At 40.0% G+C, this 14,863-nt stretch overlaps 2 protein-coding genes across 4 annotated transcripts; both read right to left on the bottom strand.

Annotated features, from left to right (window-relative positions):
- Positions 1 to 266: 266 nt before the first annotated feature.
- Positions 267 to 7,290, bottom strand: OTOR (otoraplin). Of its 2 annotated transcripts, none has more exons than XM_080408525.1 (4): positions 4,350 to 7,290; positions 3,746 to 3,885; positions 3,071 to 3,181; positions 267 to 2,290 (listed from the first exon to the last, which is right to left on the bottom strand). In XM_080408525.1, the coding sequence occupies exons 1-4, from the start codon at positions 4,471 to 4,473 to the stop codon at positions 2,249 to 2,251; spliced, it is 417 nt and encodes a 138-aa protein (XP_080264651.1). In that variant the 5' UTR covers positions 4,474 to 7,290; the 3' UTR covers positions 267 to 2,248. The 2 variants fall into 2 exon arrangements, with proteins under 2 accessions (XP_080264651.1, XP_080264652.1); XM_080408526.1 differs by having other exon boundaries at positions 267 to 674.
- A 155-nt stretch (positions 7,291 to 7,445) lies between these two features.
- SNRPB2 (small nuclear ribonucleoprotein polypeptide B2) lies at positions 7,446 to 14,838 on the bottom strand. Of its 2 annotated transcripts, none has more exons than XM_080408523.1 (7): positions 14,738 to 14,838; positions 14,364 to 14,450; positions 12,412 to 12,584; positions 10,587 to 10,727; positions 9,686 to 9,739; positions 8,351 to 8,439; positions 7,446 to 7,828 (listed from the first exon to the last, which is right to left on the bottom strand). In XM_080408523.1, the coding sequence occupies exons 2-7, from the start codon at positions 14,425 to 14,427 to the stop codon at positions 7,669 to 7,671; spliced, it is 681 nt and encodes a 226-aa protein (XP_080264649.1). In that variant the 5' UTR covers positions 14,428 to 14,450; positions 14,738 to 14,838; the 3' UTR covers positions 7,446 to 7,668. The 2 variants fall into 2 exon arrangements, with proteins under 2 accessions (XP_080264649.1, XP_080264650.1); XM_080408524.1 differs by lacking the exon at positions 14,738 to 14,838 and adding an exon at positions 14,630 to 14,725.
- Between the last annotated feature and the right edge of the window lie 25 nt (positions 14,839 to 14,863).

Below are 14,863 nucleotides of genomic sequence, written 5' to 3'. Positions count from 1 at the left end.
TCTGTTCCAGGGCTCAGGGGAAGCAACGGGGACAGGGCTGCCTCCGACCTGGGGGTGGCTCAGCCCAGGTGCTATCCCCCCGCCTTACCCCATCCTCCTGTTTCAGTGTGTGGCTCTGAGCCACGGTTTCGGCTTGAATATACCATACTAGCACACACGTAGCAGGTGAGATACTCTTCAACACACAGCTAAAGCCCGAATTTAGTTACTGATGCTTTCTCAGTCATCAGATAGCTCTTGCAACAAAAATTACTTATTCCAACAAGTCCAAGAAAGGTATTTTTAATATCTAATGCATGGTGTAAAATTATGGCAGGAAAATGCAGGTCAAGATGGAACATATAATCCCATACATAGCATATTTATAACTACACAGAATTACAACAATTCAAAGGCTATTAGATTTATTAACAAGCAACAAAGTATCCGCAGGTAAAAAAAAACCTCCTAAAGAACAAATCCTCTGTGGGACTATTTCCCTCATCCAAAATCACTCCCCTTAAAAAGAAAACTTTCTTGTGTTAAAGAAGAATGTTTGTGAAACCAGTAATCCATTATAGGAAGGGCTGTGTATTCAGGGCAGGCATCTAGGCTTCCTCATGTCAGTTCTCCCTGCTAGCAGCTGAGAGATTACCTGACCACTTTCAGCACTATTCACAGAAGAAATCAATGTCCTGAAAAAGAGAGTTAAAAGGAAAGATGTTTTGAGATTATTGAAGGATTAATGTTCCTTTATCATCCCCCCAAAAGGTACATGAGTAGACACAAACACAGAATACACTATAATATACTCAAAGCATTCTGGAAAAGATAAAGGTCTTTCGTCCTTTGACTCCTCTTATGGGATGATTTGTTCCTGCCATAAATTTTTTAGAGTCAATTAGGCCTTCTCTCTGCATTTCAAATTATTCCTTTTTCTCTCTTCTTTTGTATTCCCACATCCATACCTGGATTTATCAGTCATATGTAACCCTTTATCCTTAAAAACACTTCCTAATCACACATGAAAAGGATGCCTTAGACTGAGGATATGCGATACACTTGCTACAGAGAAATGTGACTAGAAAATTAACACTAGCATTTTGCTTGAAAACTTTCAGCATGGGACAGACTTCCACAGCATATTGCTTTCATCTAACTTCCTGCTATTATCTTATATGGCTATGTATAGCTCTATTCTGCTACAGGGAATTATCACAATGTGGTGCTCAAACTGTACGACATTTACATTAGACCAGTGTATCACATATAGCTGTCCACTGCAAGCAAAAGACAGGGAACTGTTTCAGAACAGATGCTTACTGGTAATGAAAGTACTCTCATCTTAGCCAGCAAATGGCCAATTTTAAGTTATCGAGGGAAGGCAGGCAATCCAACACTGCTTTGTAGTACACACAGTCTATTGTGTTGAGTCTATTGTATTCAATGTGATTCAATGGTTCAGAAGTAGCAGCATGGAGAAAAAATATCTAAGATTTATTGCTTAAACAGCAACCAACAGGCATGGATTACCTAGTGCTGCACAAAAGGATGCTGAGAGAAGCATACAGGCAGAAACGTTTATTAGCAGGGCTCTGTAGCTAATGGCATATATTGATTCCAACAGCAAAAGTTACTTTTTGGGGAAAAAAAATAAAACAAAAGGAAGGTCAGAGTCACAGAGACCCCCAGGCTAACACCCTCTTTCAGGCTTCTCTCCAGCACAGCAGCTGCTCCCACCACCACTTTTCCCCATCAGTCACACTTGCAATATACAGCTGAGAGAGCAGCAGAACAAGGAAAAGAACGTATCTGTATCACCCTCCGTTTTCATTGCAAAGTTTCTGCATAGCAAGAATGCAAATTAAGGGTAAAACAACATGAAAGCCTGTGTCAGTAGTTTTGTGAATGAAAATTTTCCATTGAAGTTCCGCATTGCAGCCTGACAATGGTCCATTCTGGACCCCAAGTCAGCCTACCGGCTAAGCCATAGCTTTACCCTACCTCTGCTTCCAGTTCAGCTTGCCATACAGCAGGCTGACTGTCATATTGTTGAGAAAAAAAGCTTAGAAACACACTTTAGTCATTCTTTCATGTTCTGGGACTAATTGCTGCAGTGATCCTGGGCCAAATTCAGAATTAACCTAATGTAGTGTCAAGAGAAGCAATCACTTACCAGAGATTCACATTTCCTCAAATAAAGCTTGTCTGACACATTATAATGCAAATCCTAGCAACTGATAACAGGAACCAAAATTCTTCCTTTCGCTTATTTCCTCTGTGTTAATGAAACCCATTTTATAATCTGGACCTAGGATGAAAGACTCCAGATAAGACTAATCTTATTTTGCTATATGCTTCAAAACAGCATATAGCTGAATATTCAGTATCGATGAAGGTAATTACTGTAAACCTACCAGTCAATTTGTTTCTAAGCATGGACATAAGCTACCAGTGTTAATTGTAAGCCAAATCACACCAGTCTCTGAGAAAAGACTCTCCTCTTCCAATCCTCTGTGAAGTGTTTCCGATCTTTAGTAGAATTATGAATTGTCTGGTCTATGAGACACTCTACCTAGTAAAGGGACAATCCTCCTTTCAGAAATACACCTACTTACTCACAGAACACTAACATGTTTCCAAAAGCTTTTTGACATACCAATAACTTTGTTTTGAGAAAGCAAGCATACTTTCAGTAAATCAGAAGTTCTGTATGACAGTGTGCATATATACATACAATTAATAGAAAGCACCCTTGTACGTTACTGAAGTATGTGGCACAATATCCAGACTCTAAGAAAGAAAGCTTTAGGTAAAACTTACATGGCCTTGAAGGAATACTACTCAAAACAATAGGAACTCTAATAGAAGCAAGCCCTTAATGCAGTATTTGTAATGTCTGCAATATCAGAGCTTATGTTAGGGATTTTATTGATGCTATTTGCCTGTATAAAGGCCCAAAGATTGGATCCCTAAGCATCTGTGATACTCTACAATCAACTGCCACAATTATGATTTGTTTTTACAGCAAATTAGCATTACACAGCCAAGTATAATTATGTAGCCAGCTGGGCTTTTGCAAATTCCTTACCGTTGTAGGAACAGTCTTATTTGCTTCTTGATAGACATGTTGTTCTGAGACTAAACTGCTAGGGAAATAACCAACTGTCCCCATATGGTCTTCATACTGTTCTCCATAAACCTTCAAGCAAGGAGATGTATAATTAGGTGCCTTAAAACAGTCCTCTTCTGGTTTGAGCTAGTTCATGATTTAGTCAAAGGCAGTTACTAATAGTGTTTCTTACTCTCATTTTAGATTTCCTAGTTTCCAATTAGCTGGCACATGAAACAAACCATTTACAAAAGTTCTGATAGAGGCATATATTTGTTGGAGTAAATTAATACCACTTAAGAGTTTATCTGGAATTTTTAAATAAATGCAGCTAATATTTGTCTTTGCTTCCCTTAAATTTAAGGGTTTTATGATTAACTGTGATAAAATCTTTTTCCTCCATCAGCAAAAAGCCGCAGAAAAGAACTGTTGAGCTCTTCTGTTAAGGTTCAGTTCATAACTACCATATAGATATTTCATTCAAAAAAATATTAAAACCTTCAAGACTCCTCAATCAGTTTAAGTTTAAACATCTGTCTTGAAAACTAAGTTGCTTTAAAATCCACAATAGCTCAGCATTAACATCCATTTCTTGACAGAAATGTGTGTTAATCTACTTCTGGTTTGCTCATATACACAAGTATCTTCTCTTACACTTCCAGCCCAGAATTCTCCAGAGTCTTTTTCTTTCACTAGTTTTGAGTAAACATAAATCAACTGCCCTTTTTTAATATTAATGAATCTGCAGTCTGGAGCGTTATAATCCTCTTCTGCTCTGGCAAGGGAAATGGTGTCTAGAAAAAAAACATGAGATGGACAAATTAAAATACATACTTTTAGAGAGAGAAACATAAATACGTGTATGCTGGTATGCACACGCATAAAACTATTCCTACAAATAAAAGTAGGTTATGCTGAAATCAATAGTCTTCAAGATTTTTTTCTGCTCAGTTTTGTGTTCTTCAGTAAGCAAAGTAACAGCTTAAGAATGTGTCATTTCATCACAGTGGAATCTACAATCCTCCTCTATACACTTACCGTTCACTTGAGTGAATAACGTCCTTTAGAAAACCCTTTTTGCAGTAAAACTGCATATGCCATTCCACTCAAGCCCTCCCACTCTGCTTTTACAGTTGACAACCCAATGCAAATATAATAGACCTAAATAAACAAAATAGTTTTCCCTTGCACTACTGCATGCAAACTCCAGTCATTTTTGAGGCTATTTTGTCCTCAAAATTAATGCTAAATTACTTACAGACACAGTTGTCATCAGCACACAGCTTATTGTTGGCAAGCTTGTCCATAAAAATTCCAGTTACAAGATGACACATTAATCCAAAACACAAAAGTAAAACCACCCAATGAACACGTTGTGTCATTTTTCTTTGCTGCAGCACTTGCGGAATGTGCTGGGTCCAGTGATCTCCGTCTTTTATGGAAGCGGCAGGCACCTGGACAAACACACCACGCCAATGGGAAGGGGTCAGAGCAACATTCCACCCTACCAGAGGAGCCGCAGGCGGGAGGAAGACCTCAGGGTCCACTCATGAAGCTGAATCCCCTCCCAAGGCCATTCTGCATTAACATTTCAATCAGCAACTGTATTATTTTAACATTTTAAGCCTTCCTGTAGTTGTCCATTGTCTTAATCTTACCTTAATCAAAGCAAAGTTTGAGAGTGAAAATTAAGTCAATCCCTGGTAAGCGCTAAAGGAAATTACATGCTTGCAAATCCTAAAGTTTTTCATTTTCATAAATACTCACTGACAAGCATAATCTTCACTGGACTGTAAAAACTCAGTGGCACAGATTCCCCTGTTAAGGTTTACAGAACCTACTAGGACCCTAACAGGTGGATGCAAATGTAAACAAACTATTAGGGAGTTGAAAAAGAGTAACAACCCCCCCCCCACCCCCCCCCAAGTCAGCAGTTTAAATCTGAAAACTATGAGTTCAAGCACCACATACTTGTGTAGGCAAGATCCCTTCCACAGGGAGACACAGTCGAGAGCAAAATACGCAGGTTGCCAGGATGGCAATCATTTCACTTTTATTTATATAGCTGAGCTCAGTTGAGACTGCACATGCAACATGCTGAACAACATACGATAACACAGGCTGACTTAAAAGGTCTTCTTTAGGTCTTGGAGAGGACATCTAGAATTCATCTAACTTCCCAAAACTTGTCCTAGCACACAGGAGGCAAGACTTCTAGAGAGTATTTTAATAGATGCACACACACGCACAAAAGGAACAACCACTGGCGTTACTGTGCTGTAAGCAATTTGCATCACAGCTGTCAGGCTACAGAATGCTGGTCTGGATCAATCCTTACAAGTGACCAAGAGCAAGTTTGGAAATTCCCCAAACAGTGCTCCAGAGAGCCGGTGCCTCCGGATTCACAAGGAGGCCTGAAGAGCTGCTGGCTCTACCAGCTTTGAGTCCACAAGCAGAACAGAGGAAGCCACCATCAAAAATCCCACACTTTCACAGAAAGCGCATCTTGCAATTTCTAGCACGACCTTCCTGTTACGCAGCTAACTTCACCACATTATCCTCCCATCTTCCAGTCCATTATTCCTTCTGCCAACTTCCCACACACAGCACCTAACTTCCTTGGCAGATAGCTCCACACAAACCCTTCCAAGCAAATCAAGGTTAAGAGTGGTTGTATGCAATGGCAGTCTCACATACAGAGACTAGTGGGATGCAAAGACAGCATAATCAATACCAATAAAATTATGACTGCAGAAGGAAATACATAAGGGTCATGATGGAATACTAAAGCCATTTTTGCTACTTTACAGGCACATTGAAATGATTTTCACTTGCAAGTATTAAGAGTATTTGTAAAATCACACACACAAAAAATATCACTGGAGAGTGAAAAAATACGTATATGGAGATAAGACAGTAATGGAGATGACTGTGGAATGCACATTATCTTGCAATATACTCTGGGAGCAGATGAAATTTCAAATTTTCAGGTATTGTGCAAAAAAAGGTGGTTTATGTAGCTGGTTTTACACTTACAGATAACATAGCACTTGCTCAGAAATTGAGTGAACACGTCAGAACTACAAAGTATGCTGAGATTTTATAAAAAGCAATCATGTTTCCCTGAAGCTGCAGCACTTTGGATAGTTTTAAGTCAGATTTCAACTGCTTCAGAACACAAGTTAGGGCAGACACTCTGTAGCTACAGTCAAGCCCACACAACACAGGAAAGGACTGCACCAAGCCACAGTAACAGAGGAAAGGTCGGTCTCTGGCATCCTTCCTCCTGCCTCCATTGCTACAATGCAAAACATCCTCCTTGTAGCTTCTTGCCTAAACATCACCTACTTTAATACTTGCCTGAACTACTTCTAAAGGAAACCATGCTAACTTTATCCCATTGCTTCTTTGTCTGAAAGAGTAATTACTGGCCTCACAGAGAAAGTGTTGAAGAAGCGAGGTATGGTGCAACACGCATGACAAGCACTGCACAACTGCTTCCTCTCAAACATTAATCTTCAAGGCTCTGACTGCAATCCTAGCCAACACCATGTAACAGCTACTCCAAGATTCACCAAAAATAGTCCTTCATTATTCTCTTAACCTAAAATATCTTTCTGGGTCTTCCATCATCTGAACAAAACACTTCAGCTTTTGAAGTGACTTTTGCACCCAATTGTTTCTAACAGTTACAAGTTGTACATCTGATTACTTCACTGCATTGTGTATCTCATGTAACACAGGACCTGTAAAGGTTTTTGACAAATGGAAAAAACCACAAAACCAAAACCTCAACAAACCCAGATGCATCAGGACATGTATTTTGGAAAAACCTGCCTAAAAAAGGACCATCAGGCTCACCTGTATAGTCTTCATAAAGAGCCAGAAAGCTCTTCCTAAACCATTTATAAAGTCACTGGTAGTAGGGCTGGAAAGAGCAGAAGAGAAGACAACAGATAAACTTCTATGATTCTTCTGCAAACCTGCTTCTACTACCAGCCATCATTATAAAGAAAAAAACCAAGTTGAACAACAGTGCTGTCAAACTAACCAATTTCCCGTACCTGAAAAAAACACAACCACTAATGATAAATTGTTTTTCTTAAGTGACAAAATTATTCTTACTGAAAAGCAGCTGTCCCCCTGATAATGAGGCTGAAGATTGAGTGTTTATTCCGAATATGCTGGTATCTAGTATTCCTGCTCACGCTTTTTGCTCTGGAAAGACAGCTGTTTTTCCAGCACTCACTTCTGAGAAATGAGTGTCACCTTAAAAGTAGTTAAACCAATACAGTGAATAAACCCTGCAAGCCTAACGGATCAACAATAAGAAAGATTCAAGGAAAAACATGGCTTGAAAACAGCATCAACTGAATTTATTTTATAAAAATTAGTATTTCAACACAAAAGTTTACTATCCAGTAGATCCACAGAAATCCTACATGTGTCCTGGCCATTGCGGCAATTTTACTCAAGTTTTAGGTTTTCTGCAGAAAACGGCACACATGCTAGCTGATCAAAGTATCATTGTATTACAAAAACAACTATCAACAGAACTCCTTTATAGGAGCATCCGGTTATTTCTTTGCATAAGTGATTTTCATGGCATGAGATGGAGTAATCTTGAATCCTTGGAGAGCATCTCGAGCAGCTCCTGCTTGATTCTCATTTTCAAACTCCACAAATGCAATGTCGTGGCGCCCAGGCACTAAGCGTACTTCTTTGAATCCAGGAAACCTTTAAAATAAGGTGAAAAGAGTCATATAGTATTTCCTAGTTTGATAATATCTCTCTCTTCAGTAGCCGTAAGACTTTATGATAAGCATCTACTAATATAATAGTCACTACTAATGAAAGATTTAAATTGAAGGGTTTTATATGCCCAGTCCTTAGAACCATGGCTCAACTAAGGATCATTACACAGAAGTAATTTAAGCAGTCTTGTGCACATGCAGAAGCAACTAAAACTAGTTTTAAAACTGCTCCTGCTGTCGTAAAGTCTTTAACATTACAGTCACCATCTTAAATCCCAGGCAGATTGGTGATAGATAACACAATCAAAACCAGCTATGAAAAATATCGTATTTCCTTTCTGAACCAAGTAATCAGAACTGACATCTGCAATCTTGGCAGCAAGACAAAAAAAACCTAAATACCTTCAGAAGAAGCTCCTATTTCTAAAAAGTAAGCTTGCCAACTGAGGAAAAGCATACAGGTAACAGAAGAATTCAAAGGACAGGTCCTTTATTCAAAACTTACTGATTGAATAACATGGACAGCATCATCTCATTTGTTTCCTCAGGCAAGTTATTAAGGAAAAGGATATAGTTTGGTGGGTTATCAGGCACCTGCAACAACAAGAGATCAAAGCTCAGAAGATTATACACACCTGCGTCTGTCTGCATGATTATTTGAACCATGACTTGCATATCCTTAGTTTTGCTCATAACACCGCTAGCTGGACTTCAGCGTAACTTCATGCAATATGCAGAGCCCCTTGTCTCTTTTACAAGGATATATGAATTTGGAGAGGCTCTTATTTCCACAAAAATCACAGTAACGTATTCTTATAGATGTCATATTTAAAGTCCGCAACTCAGCAGCTGATACTGCAGTACTCTCAGCACTGCCAGGGTGGGACCCAGGTGCCTGAGTGCTTGCTGCAGTGCTGTCCAAGACACCTAAATAGAAATCGGACACCACATCTTCAAACACCCTCATAATGGTGCCAAGTAAGTTAATACCTCAGCAGAACAACTTCCTTCAGCTGATGGAATTTTTCCAGGCAGTGCCATTAGAAAATAAACTTCTCAAGTTCAAACAAAGACCTAGTGTTGTGCTTCAATGCAAACTGACATACACATATTGTGCCTTGTTGCAAATGATACCTGAAAGAATACCCAGACTGGGAGCAAGACATCCTGTGGATTATGATTGTAATTCTCAATGACAGTACTCAAGAAAGATGTAAGACTGGCAAAGACACTCTTCTATAGTATTTGCCCTCCTGCAAATTCTGGCTCTTCAGTACCTCCACTTCTAATACATGTGAACCATTCAGAAGGTCACTGAGCACACAAGATGAATGAAGAGTAGGGAGTCATTGCTACATCTCTACACAATCCTTTGGAAAGTAAGATACTTATGAGAATAAAGAAGTGAGCAGAGGACCCCTGAACTCCTGAGAGAAAGCTGTTAGGCAGATATTCTGGCACCCTGTGTAGTCGTCCTTCTCCTTTTCTACTACTAGAACAAAACAAATTAAAGGGCATTTGTTAACAACGGCAGGAGAGGGAAGACTTCTGAACTGGTAATAAACACAGTCCAAATTTAAGAATAAAGTCAGATCTGTTAACAATACCGTTTTCCATACAGTAATAAGAAACTGCAGATTTGCATTTCATATCAACCAGATAATAGTAAAAGTGGGATTTCTTTTGTTTTACTGTGATTTAGCTGTTAGACAATGTCTCACAGACCATAAAGGAAGCTGGAAAATATATCCTCAAATTTCCATGTGTAAAAAAACATTATTCACAGCAAATCTTACTTTTAAACATTAGTGCTTTTAGTCACACAAAAAAGAAGCATTACCTGCTGATTCTGTGCTGCAGTCCCTGGGGCACTGGCTGAATTTTGTGTTGCTCCCTAGTAAGTACAAAATAGTTTTCTGTTAGAAATATCTAAGCACACATCACCATATTTCTGTACAACTCAAATTATGTTAAGGTTTTTTTAAGCTACAATCCAAAGAACATTTGTTGCTTAGGAGACACTTCCCACAGGGAAACATAAAGCACATTAATGTTGCTGAACTCCAAACCCAGGCATTTGAAGAAAAAACATCAGTAGTATCTGGTGCTACTAATGGCTGAGTTGGCAGATACAGTAAATCACTGTTTCTCCACATTATAAAATTTAGTTTAATAGACAGGTAGGAAGTAGTTTTGAAAATGAAGGCCTAGACAGGACATACCTAATAGGAGAAAAATAGGTATGTCCTTTTCATCTAACTATAGATGAATGACCTTCTTCCCATTTATCATTCTTCATTGCTTATAGAGCAAATAGGGCATTAAAACACTGAATAGAAAAGCTGGTTGAGCACTTCAAGCTGGCACTGAAGATAAGCACACATCCCTCCTCTTTTTTTTCATTTTTTTAAAAACAGGCTAGTTTTTACTTTGGTTTATTGTACCTTTGCCCTTTAATCTAAAATCTTTAACCTAAAATCTTCATTTTCATCTGGTAATATGGAAAAAAACCCCAAAACCAACAACACACACACACCACCAAACCCAAATAGCAAGGACTACATAATCAGCTCGCTCCCCTTCAACTTCTAGTGAGTGCTCAAGAGCATTAAATATCAATAGACCACAATTCAGGGAATTGAGAAGTACCAAAAGAAAATGCCTAAGTCCTAAAAAAAAAATTAATTTAAAATAGCTTTTGTGTTTGTGTTTTTTTCTTTTTAAACAGAGAAGCAGTTTACCTGGATAACTTTTTTATTTGGTGCATTTGCTGACTGCTCCAGAGATTTGGCCTTCTTCTTTTCCTTCCTTTTCTCCTTATCAGCAAAAGTACCACGCATTTTAGAGATTATGTCGGAGTCTGTTTTTGCATACTGAATACGCTTTTTAAAGGGAAAAAAACACCAAATCAGCACATTTTGCAGTTGGTAATACTGAACCTTTTACACCACTTTCGTTAACTGTGTTCTACTGTGCATTTACATATTTTTTTGCAGGAACTTCTTGTATTAAAAATGTTGTTATAAACTGCAGATATGCTTACAGAGTATCTAATTCTCATAATTAATTCTGAACACAACTACGGAACTCAAAAAAAACCCCAGCCACCTAAGATGGAAATTGCTAATTATAACTCATTGAAATCAGAACCCTATTCATCTAATAGCATTTTTTTAACAGTTGTTGAGGTAACATGTACAAAGCAATATAAAGAAATTTGACAAAACTAGCATTAGCTTCTATTAAAAAAAAAATGAGAGTTTTTTAACCCCATTCTAAGGGGAGTTAAAATTTTACGGTGATTTTCAGATCTCTGCAGAAGACTGAGTTCAGCAAAATTCAGACTTCTTAAATAGAAAGGCCCAAACCTGATTGCATAAGTTGTGTCAGCAGTACAAGAGTATTGATTTTTCTGACAAGGGCCGCCCAATGCAGAAGTCAGGGGGGTAAGCAGATTCACCTATGTGTATAGAGTGTGCAAAAGTATATTTGCACACAATCCTATCGCTTTTGCTGTCAGAGACTACCTCAGTACAAAACTACACGGCAGTGGAAGACTTTTATTTTAAATGCTTTTCTTTAGGGCTTAAGAGTATGCATGCTGCAGGCAATATTCAAAGAAAGAAGTACACCTGAAAGCTTCTAAAGCCTTTATCTTTTTATTTCCTATTGAGTTTTACTGAGCACAAAGCTCTTTAAGGGTACATGACAGAACCGAGCTTACATGATTCCTTTTTAAGGTTTTAATCAGAGAATCCGAAAGTGTTCATGAAAAAAGCTCATGGCCTCGCCACACAACTGTCTGATCTCCTTAGCGCTCAAAGCCATGAGCTGAAAGCCAGTATTAATACATCATCTATCACTGAAGTCAAATAGGCCATTTGCATCCAAGCAGGCAACAATGTGTCAATTATTGTACTATTCTGCATGTTATCGAGTACATTATTAAATCCCTTTCTATCAGCCAGCAGTGTCTTTGTTTCACTGAAGTTATACTGAAATTCAGTTACTTGGTTTGGTGACCCAATGCACACACAAGCAGATCTAGCCATCTATTTAAAAAACAAATCACTGGTCACACCTGTTGATTTCTAGAAAGTAAACCTGCAGAGATCTTCACCCTACTCATTGTTACCTCAAAAAGGAAGCCTCATATTCTAACTATTTATTAAAAATATAATAGTCATTAAGCTTACTCTAGATAAGCTTAACTCAAAGCGCCTAATTTCAGTAACATTACAGAATGAATTTAATCAGTTCAACAGAAGACATGGTGAGTAAAACACAAGTATTTAAGAGCTTAAAAACTAATCCAGCATAGAAAAACATAAAGCCATCACTTAGGAGACCTAAATGCTAAGCTCAGCCTCTGTGTGTCTTAACTACAGTCTCTCGGGCATCCTTCTAGCTTGCATAAATACATATATTCATCAAGATGCGAGATCACTGCATAACAGCACAATTACAAGTGCACGTGATAATTAACTGACACAGTGCAAGTACCAAACCACTGTATTGTACTGTGGAAATTTTTTTTTTCTTTAAAAAGCTAACAAAATAACTTACCATTGGTTTCCCATAAAACGGAAAGCCTTGTAGTTGTCTCAAAGCATTGGTAGATGATCCAAGTTCTTTAAATATAACAAAAGCCTGTCCTCGCATCTTCATAGTCTTTAAAGCCACAATGTCGACCACATGACCAAACTGTGAGAATAACGCATACAGGGATCTCTTCAGTTCTGTTGACCACACACAAAGAATAGACCATAACAGATTATAGATTATATACATATAAAAGTATAATACTATGCACGCAAATGTCCACTTTACAGATGTCCTTCAGGAGCAATGTTTTTTGCCAGCTTTAACTCTCACAGTGGTATCTTACATGAGCACAAGCTTATTTGCCCAGTTTTTGTAAGTTGGCGTCTAACGCTTGGTTTCACATCGCAAGTATTCAGGTATTGAAAAGTGGTACCGCCGTCCAGTCTATCATTGTAAGAGAATAACGATTACAGAAGGATATGTATACATGTTGGTTCATACACATGTGTATCTATATACACACTCTTTAACACATTCAAGTACGAGGTATGACAATCATCAAAGACTGATCAGAAAATCAATACTGTGACACGCAATAGTAAAGAGGTACGATTTAAAGCAAGAACACAGCAAAATAGTTACTTGAAGGCTAATTTGGAAGTTTTGTTTGTAACTGTTTATTCAATTCTCACGCACATAAATTTTTTTCATATTCTGGATCAGAGTGCATGTTTGTATGATCACACTGTACCTTACAGTGGCAACAGATTTATTTTCATTATTTAAAATCACCTCACTACATGCCAAATTAAACCTTAATCTTATCAAAATCAAGCTAAATAAATCCTCTGTATTGCATAACTATTTTAACTCTCAAATCTTACGTTTGAAATATTTCAGCAGCATTAAGAGCAGTGCCTCTTGTTTACTGCTCTTAAGAGCTGGCAATACCAGCCCACTGTCACTTTCTCCAGCTGCTCTTGACCAATCACAGCACTATATATTTTTCCTTTTAAAGTTTTCTTATCTAAACACTTTCCTTAAAAATAACTTCAAAAACTATATTAAAAAAGAACACACGTTTATAAGCTTTACAGGTAATCTGAAACCCTACATTTAAAAATCATAACCACACAATTTCATTATGGACTTACTAGTTTAGAGGGCACAACATGCTACAAACAAAGACCCAAGTTAAATTTATTCAGTAGAACCATCTTGATAAGTTAATAATTTCTCAGCAAAGCTGTTTATACTTTCAGATCTGTCTCTATACCACCCTGAAGAAACATTTAAGTAGCTCTAGTCTTATCCAGCCACTCAGTTCACAAATCATAACAAGTTACTGTGATGGCTTTAGATTACAAGCTAAGCACGAGTATAAAGTGGATGGCCCTATGCAGACATTGAATATGCAGCCAGAAAATGTTGGTTTGGGTTTTTCTAGCACACCTCAAGGAACTCTAAAACTCTACCTCTCTAGAGAGGGCTGCAGTCACTGCAAGGCAGTGCCTCCAACACTACGATGCCAAGCAGGCCAGCTCATGCCATGCTTGCTGCTTTTGCACGGTGCTAAAGCAAAGGAGGAGCACGCAGATGTTCCACGTTTCAGCAAAAGGGGACAGCTGACCACCGAAACACGTGCCCGTTGGGGCCTGTTAGCATCCATCGGATATTCTCGCTGGTCCTCTTGTCAGTTACTGACAAGCAAGCCGAACCTATGCAGTTAGCTACAGAACTACAGCAGAGGGGCAACAAGAAGCTTCCTTACAAACGAGGCCCCTGCCTTACAGAACGGCTTAAGCTTTGTGCCACGTTTACTGCCTTTCGCTGCTGCTTCAGGACGCGCAGCCGGGCGCTGGCGTGGCTCCCGCCCCCGCCCCGCGCGGCGCTGCGGGAGCGCCAGGCGCCGTGCCGCAGCCAGCCCCGGTGCCACCGCCCGCGCCCCGGAGGCGGCCCGCAGGCACCCGTACCTTCCTTCTTAATCTTGTCGTTGATGTTGTTGATGTAGATGGTGTGGTTCGGCCTGATGTCCATCCTCCCGGCGGCTGCAGACCGGCCTGGGGGCAGAGCACACAAAGGAGCCGTTAGCGCGGTCCAGGCCCCCAGGAAGGGGAGCTGCTGCCCCGGGTCCACCGGCAGCGCAGCACACGCCGGCCGGCGCCGCTCCCCGCGAGGCCTGGGACAGGCCCCGGGGCTGCCCGCCGTCCCGCAGGCCGCACGCCCGGCCCGCTCCTACCCTCCCCACACGGGCGGGCCCCAAGGCCGGCGGTTCGGACAGTGCCCGGAGGCGGCCTCGAGGCCCTGCCGGGCCCGAGCCCCAGCCCCACGCCGCCGCCTGGCTCACCTCCTCCCGCCGAGATACCGGCCGGCCCGCCCCGGGCGCGCAGGCAGCACAGCCGCTCCCGCAGCAATCGATGTGCCGAGCGCCGGCGCCCCGATGGCGAGCCGCGCCTGCGCAGTGCCGCCCGCC

Source organism: Falco punctatus (genome assembly GCF_963210335.1).
Source record: "Falco punctatus genome assembly, chromosome: 12".
Classification (NCBI taxonomy): Eukaryota; Metazoa; Chordata; class Aves; order Falconiformes; family Falconidae; genus Falco; species Falco punctatus.
Note: the sequence above shows the minus strand (reverse complement) of the source record. Positions and strands in the feature narration are given on the sequence as shown.

Excerpts from the sequence above, each read along its gene's own strand:
- SNRPB2 (XM_080408523.1), bottom strand. The coding sequence starts at position 14,427 with ATGGACATCAGGCCGAACCACACCATCTACATCAACAACATCAACGAC. Across the intron at positions 9,740-10,586 it reads CAAATAAAAAAGTTATCCAG|GGAGCAACACAAAATTCAGC; the intron begins GTAAACTGCTTC and ends TGTACTTACTAG. Across the intron at positions 7,829-8,350 it reads CTGTCCATGTTATTCAATCA|GTTTCCTGGATTCAAAGAAG; the intron begins GTAAGTTTTGAA and ends CTTATTTTAAAG.
- OTOR (XM_080408525.1), bottom strand. The coding sequence starts at position 4,473 with ATGACACAACGTGTTCATTGGGTGGTTTTACTTTTGTGTTTTGGATTA. Across the intron at positions 3,886-4,349 it reads TGCTGATGACAACTGTGTCT|ACACCATTTCCCTTGCCAGA; the intron begins GTAAGTAATTTA and ends TTTTTTTTCTAG. Across the intron at positions 3,182-3,745 it reads GAGAATTCTGGGCTGGAAGT|GTTTATGGAGAACAGTATGA; the intron begins GTAAGAGAAGAT and ends CCTTGCTTGAAG.